The sequence below is a fragment of the Chaetodon trifascialis genome, chromosome 16 (genome assembly GCF_039877785.1).
Source record: "Chaetodon trifascialis isolate fChaTrf1 chromosome 16, fChaTrf1.hap1, whole genome shotgun sequence".
Taxonomy (NCBI): domain Eukaryota; kingdom Metazoa; phylum Chordata; class Actinopteri; order Chaetodontiformes; family Chaetodontidae; genus Chaetodon; species Chaetodon trifascialis.
The window spans coordinates 13,954,094-13,960,361 of record NC_092071.1 but is presented as its reverse complement, the minus strand read 5'-3'; the positions used below and the strand labels follow the sequence as shown (position 1 = coordinate 13,960,361).

At 39.3% G+C, this 6,268-nt stretch overlaps 1 protein-coding gene across 1 annotated transcript; it reads right to left on the bottom strand.

Moving 5' to 3' along the window:
- Positions 1–1,111: 1,111 nt before the first annotated feature.
- Positions 1,112–3,500, bottom strand: LOC139345028 (serine/threonine-protein kinase pim-2-like). Its single transcript, XM_070983476.1, has 8 exons — positions 3,494–3,500; positions 3,049–3,399; positions 2,440–2,534; positions 2,280–2,327; positions 1,876–2,091; positions 1,602–1,779; positions 1,312–1,488; positions 1,112–1,203 (listed from the first exon to the last, which is right to left on the bottom strand). Exons 1-8 carry the CDS (start codon positions 3,498–3,500, stop codon positions 1,112–1,114), a joined length of 1,164 nt encoding a protein of 387 aa, XP_070839577.1.
- Between the last annotated feature and the right edge of the window lie 2,768 nt (positions 3,501–6,268).

The following is a 6,268-nucleotide window of genomic DNA, read 5'->3' as shown; positions in this document are numbered from 1 at the left end:
GATTTTGCCATTACCTGTGAGACACATATATAGACAGTTATATAGATCTCTGACCTCTGTACATTCTCGGCCTTGTTTAGCACATTGTTCTGTGTCAATCCTCTGCACTGCCCCGTACATTTGGATATGTACATGTAATCATGTACAAATTGTTTATAATTTTCCTTGCAACTATAGCATACATGCATTTTTATTTTTTATTTTTTTTAATTTTACACTACACTAAATAGCTTTTAAAGTACAGTCTCAGTAGTATGCCACCCTGCATTATACTGTACATATTATATGAGCTTGAATTTTTAAGTTCTGTAACTGTTATTCATTTTGAAAATGTAAGATCTTAAACAGGCTCAATTTGCTAATCTCAGTACAATGATTTCAAGATATTAACATGCCTAAAAGTTTGGATTTATCCCATAAAGGGAAACTTTCAAATTTCATGGAGAAACCTTTGTGTCACTATATTCCAGTGTTTCTCAATTCCGGTCCTCGGGCCCCACTGCCCTGCATGTTTTAGATGTTTCCCTCCTCCACCACACCTGATTCAAATGATCAGCTCGTCATCAAGCTCTGCAGTGGCCTCATAACGAGCCACTCATTTGAATCAGGTGTGTTGGAGCAGGAACCATCTATAACATGCAGGGCAGTGGGGCCCGAGGACCGGAATTGAGAAACACTTATATTCTGAAGTCTTCCTGAACATATACTGAAAGCCAGTTCTTCATTTCTCATTTTCCATACTTTACCAACTCTGATTAACAGCAGCTACTTCGTAAAGACCTGTGATTGGCAAGTATTCTTTCTGTGTCCCTTGTATCACTTGACCTGTAGCTCCAAATATGGCCCCTACATCACTGCACAGCCCAGCTCAGTGTTGGGAGCTAGTGAGTGTCCTGCAGATAAAATATCATGAGCAACTCCATGGTCTCATGCAACTAAACACAAAAGCCCCCCCTTAACATGAAGATATAATAGCACATATTATAAATGTAATGTTTTTATTAAAGATTGAGGTAGGAAGAAAATAGGTGGGTGATTGATTGGTGGAAAGGCATTTAGAAAAGGGTTAGTCCTGGATGAAGGGGAACTGGAGATCCATCTGTAGTCCAGATCATTCCAGCCAGGAGTGGTTCTTAAGCGTCTTCAGGGTGGGTCGGGCCTCTGGGCTCTTGGTCAGACAGCTTAGAAGAAAATGGTGGCAGTCTGGGGAGACAAACAGGAATCTCATTTTAGTACACATACTTTGCTCTTTCACTCTGCACTGTTTCTGTGTGTGTGTGAATCTACTGTACGTGTGTGTTTATGACTTACTAGAAGAAAGATTAGCTCTGACTTTGGGGTGTTTATGGATAATCTCATTGCTGTTGCAGAAGGGGAGACATGAGTGTAGCGTCCGAAACAGCATTACACCGAGCTGCCACACTGTTGTTGGTTCTGCCCTGTAACATTGGTGCAGGAACCACTCAGGGGGGGCATAGTTACGGGCTCCTGAAATACACACAAAGACAAAGGTTAATGGTGAGGGACAGAGGTAGAGAACAGAGACAGCAAAGATGGTGGATTATCTCAGAGAACCAGATTATTATAGAAAGATGGCATACCTGCTTTTGTATGGTACATCCCCTCTTTCAGGTATGTGCCACAGCCAAAATCAATAATCCTGATGCGTGGAACATCAGAGCCAGTTTCAACCAGTATGTTGTCCATCTTGATGTCCCTGTGGAACACACCTCTGGAGTGGATCTCAATGAAGGCATTGACCAGCTGTTTGGTTATGATCTAAGGGAGAGAGAAAGAGACATGCACACTGTGAGTTATGTTGCACTTGAACACAGATACAAAAACACAGAAATACACCTGCCAGCAGCTACTTACTTTAACCTCGCACTCCCGCAGGATGGACCCTCTTGATTCAGTGTAGTCTAGCAGGTCCATGCAGGGAGCTGGTCTCTCTAGGATGAGAATCAGCTCATCGTCCAGATCAAACCAGTCCAGCAGGGCCACGGCTGCACTGGTCCCTCCTGCTGCTGGTCTGAGTCTCAGCAACATTGCCACCTCCATAGGGGCTTCGCAAATTTTCCCATCCAGAAACTGAATATAAGAAGAAAAACAATGAACCCTTCATTTGTGCACATATACAAAAGTAAACAGTATTCTAGCTGTTAGTTTAAATGAGTTACAAGAGAAACATGTGGATATGTTCCCTTTGTACCAAGTATAAAAAGAGAAATATCAAGAAATGTTTGTCATGAGTTAAATAATGTAGAGACGTCACTTACCAGTGTTGTGTACCAAAACTTGGACTCAGGGATGTGTTTTATGGCCACCTACAGGACAGAAACACAGACATTTGGTTAGTTTATACTACGTACAAGAGTGGATACATTAATCAAAGAGTGTGTGTGCGTGTGTGTTTGTGTGTTGTATGGCATGTCTTACAGGCAGATTGTCGTGTCTGCGGTGGCCAGCAAAGACCGTTCCATAGCTCCCGTGACCTAGCAGGTTCCCTGGCTTGTATTTGGATACAAAGGCAGCTGCAGAGAGGAAGTACAGATAAAAACAGTTTGATTACTTGTTCACAACTTTTATTGATTACACTACCTCTCATCATAATTTGTATTTTCTAAAAATTGAATCCTGATTGCAATATGAATCTAAACCCCAAGACTGAACCTTGAAAAAAGTAGTTGGACCATTTGGACATTTACATAAACAGTTGATTAGCTTAGCTTAGCATAAAGACTGGAGATGGGTAAAACAGGCAGCCTGAATCTTTCTCAAGGCTCACAGAGTCCGCCTTAGTATCTATGGTACTAACTGACGCAGCAGAGGCCGAGGTGTCCAGACTTTAGTCTCCAAACATATTTCCGCTCACTGGTATCTTTCACCGGACACCCCACCTCTTTCAAACCCCATGATAACACCATCAGGGTTATTTTGTCAGTCTTTGAAGAACTCCCTCCACATCCACAGTAGACTTTACACAACAGTCTTCACAGTCTAAATAGCACTCCTCATGCCAAGCAAACTCAAGTATTTCTATCTTACCTCTGCTCTTATGGGGGTCGTCGGTTGCTGAAGGGGTGGTGTCACTGGATGAAGCCTCGGTAACATGGTCACTGGGTGCCTCAGGGGGACTGGAGGTCTTTCCGCTCCTCTTCCTGGGCTCCTCTGTTTCCTCAGACTTCTTCTTTACGCTGGTCCTCTCTTCACTTCCAGAGGGGATGCTGATGGTGCTGGAAGTAAGCGAATTGATCAGGGTGGAGTCATTGGAGGAACTTGTCCTCCTCCTCTTGCTTGCTCCTTCAAGACTCTCATCAGAAAATCTTTTCAAGGTCTTCTGTCTTCCATCTAATCTGCAGTCCTTTACTGCATAGACAGTGGGGTCAGTGTGGCGTCCTGCAAGAAGAGAAAATGTTTGCTGAATGTATTCTATGACAATATCTACCTTAGTGAAAAAAAAACACACTAAATATACGTAACATTATGATACTGAGCATACTAAAGTGTACCTGCATCCAGACTATAAAATAGTGTAATTAAAGTGTGCTAAATTGGAACAACTAATTTTGTACCTATGATACTTTAAGTTCTGCAAAAGTCCAGCTTAAATTGTATTAAGTATTCTTGACTGTAATAAGAATGTGACTATTTCAAGAATAATTGATATACTGCAAATATACTAATTGTTTTATATTCACTATTCTATTCTATTCTATTCTATTCTATTCTATTCTATTCTATTCTGCTATTCTTCAATTTAAAGTACAACTGAAATACATTTACAATGTAATGTGAGTTGTACTTTGAGTGCACATAAAATCTAATTGTAGTAGATTATAAATACATCTACATACTTCTTAAACATTTTCAATACACTGTAAGTGTACTTGAAAAGTCTACTACTCTACTACAATACTAAAAATTTATTGTAAGTGAGGATTTAAAGTGTTCTACCAATTTGCTTAAATATATTGCATGATGTACATAGAATGTACATGACATGTACTACTAATGGATTACAAGTACATTCTCTTTAGTATATTTGTATATTGCTTCCGTTTCCAGTACACTTTGGGTGTAACGTAAAATTACACTACTAGTGTAATTTTACATACATCTTGAGCATTTTCAATACACTTTAAGTGTACTTCAAAACTAAGGGTGAAGGAAAGTCCTCCAATATATTATGTATTCAATGCACATTATACACTGTAAAGTATTTTATAGTACACTTTAAAAATTGAACATAAATTTCACCAAAAATACGTTTTACTGTAGTATTAATTAAAAGTATACTTTCAATGTATTGCAGTCCACATTTATATAAATGTACTGGAAACATAATTTGCAATATTTAAATATACTTTAAGTAAATTTAAGTATGTATTTTTGCTGGGATTTTGTCCTCACTACCCACCAAGTTGTTGATTGGAGACCGAACACTGACCAGTGCTCGTTGTTGGCCACGATTTTGAATCCATGAGTTTCAAAAGTACATTGTTCACCGATGAAATGATAAAACTAAAAACAACTTATCTGGGTTTCTCTTGGGAATGTGTCCTCAGTTTAAGAGCCAATGTCCGGAATGTTGTGACCTCACAACAAAGACATCATGATAATGTTCTTTGTTCTGTTCTATATGTGAGATCAAAGCCAAACCACACATTTAAGAAAAAACAACACACACACACACACGCGCGCACGCACACACGCACGCGCACACACACACTTGAAGCACAAACAACAGTAACTGGATTCATTCATATCAAAACATGGTTGGAGGACAACTCTCATGATCTGTCTATGAACATTATATTAACCAACAAACCAGTTCAACAGGGCTTCTGTCACCAGATGAAAAAGGGTCATGTCTAACAACACTGACTGAACTGAGGAGACCACTTGCTGTCATTTTGAACGTGGAATGTTTTCCCATTCTTGCTCTGATGTATGATTTCAGCTGCTCAACAGGTCGGGGTCTCCTGTGTCGTATTTGTTTCATAATCAGATCAGATCAGAGAAGGCGGTGGCATTTCTGGATCTGGTTTAAATATAGTTTGCTCTTTGCATGGTAGAGTTTCAGCTTCATTTTTGGATGCAGCAATGAACTGTGTTTCCAGACACTGGTTTTTGGAAGTGTTCTTGAGCTCATGCACTGACGTCTGAGGACTGACGATCACGACCAGCCAATGTTGGTTTTCGGCCTTATGACCTTGTGTACAGAGATTTCTTCAGATTCTCTGAATCTTTTAATGATATTGTGTACTGTAGACAATAAAATACTCCAATTCTTTGTAATTTTAGGCTGAGAAACATTATTTTTAAATCATTTTGCTATTTGCCAGCACAGTCTGTCACAGAGTTGTGAACCCCTCCCCAGCTATACCTCAGACAGACTCAGCCTCTCTGGGAGGCTCTTTTTATACCCAGTCATGTTCCTCACCTGCTGCCAGTTAACCTGATTACCTATGAGATGGTCCACCAGGTGTTTTCTTTTAGCATTTCACAACCCTTCCAGTCTTTTGTTGCCACCAGCCCAACTTTTTGAAATGCGTATCTGGTATCAAATTCTAAATGAGGATACTGTTTTAAAAAACAGTGACATTTCTCAGTTTCAACATCTGATATGTTGTCTTTGTGTTCTCTTTAATTAAATATGGGGTTTCAGTGTTTTGCAAATCAACACACTCTGGTTTATTTATGCCCACTTGGAAATGGGGTTGTGTCTTGGTCACAATTCATACTAATAATACTACTGTAACAAACAATAATAGTAATATGGGATCATTATATATTATATTACACACACTTGCCACTTTGTTAGATACACCTTGGTAAAACTAATGTAGTCTAGAACAACAGCAGTACATTCTACAAATCATGATGGTTCAGTTTTTGTTGAAACTCTATAGATGTCACTTAAGTGATCATAAACATGTTGCAATTATTTTGTCCACTCCACAATATTAGAGGCCAAGCAATCCACTCGCTTTGAACAGGGACGTTTTGAATGGGCACTGCACTACTTAAAAAAAGGCAAACTGTCACTGACATGAAATGCATTTTGACAGGACATTAAGGCTTATTGACTTAGACGTAAGCTACTGTAGCTTGATAGTTCTGATACAGAAATCAACCTTAAGTGGCGTAAATATTCTTGGTTGGCTACATCGAATACGAGTGAAACATTTATCTTTTCAGTGTTTGTATCTGAATGTAAGTCATGGTGAAAGTTAAAGTTAGCATTAAACCTTCCATTAGTGAG

Excerpts from the sequence above, each read along its gene's own strand:
- LOC139345028 (XM_070983476.1), bottom strand. Across the intron at positions 2,328-2,439 it reads GCAGACACGACAATCTGCCT|GTGGCCATAAAACACATCCC; the intron begins GTAAGACATGCC and ends TCTGTCCTGTAG. Across the intron at positions 1,489-1,601 it reads GATGTACCATACAAAAGCAG|GAGCCCGTAACTATGCCCCC; the intron begins GTATGCCATCTT and ends TGTGTATTTCAG.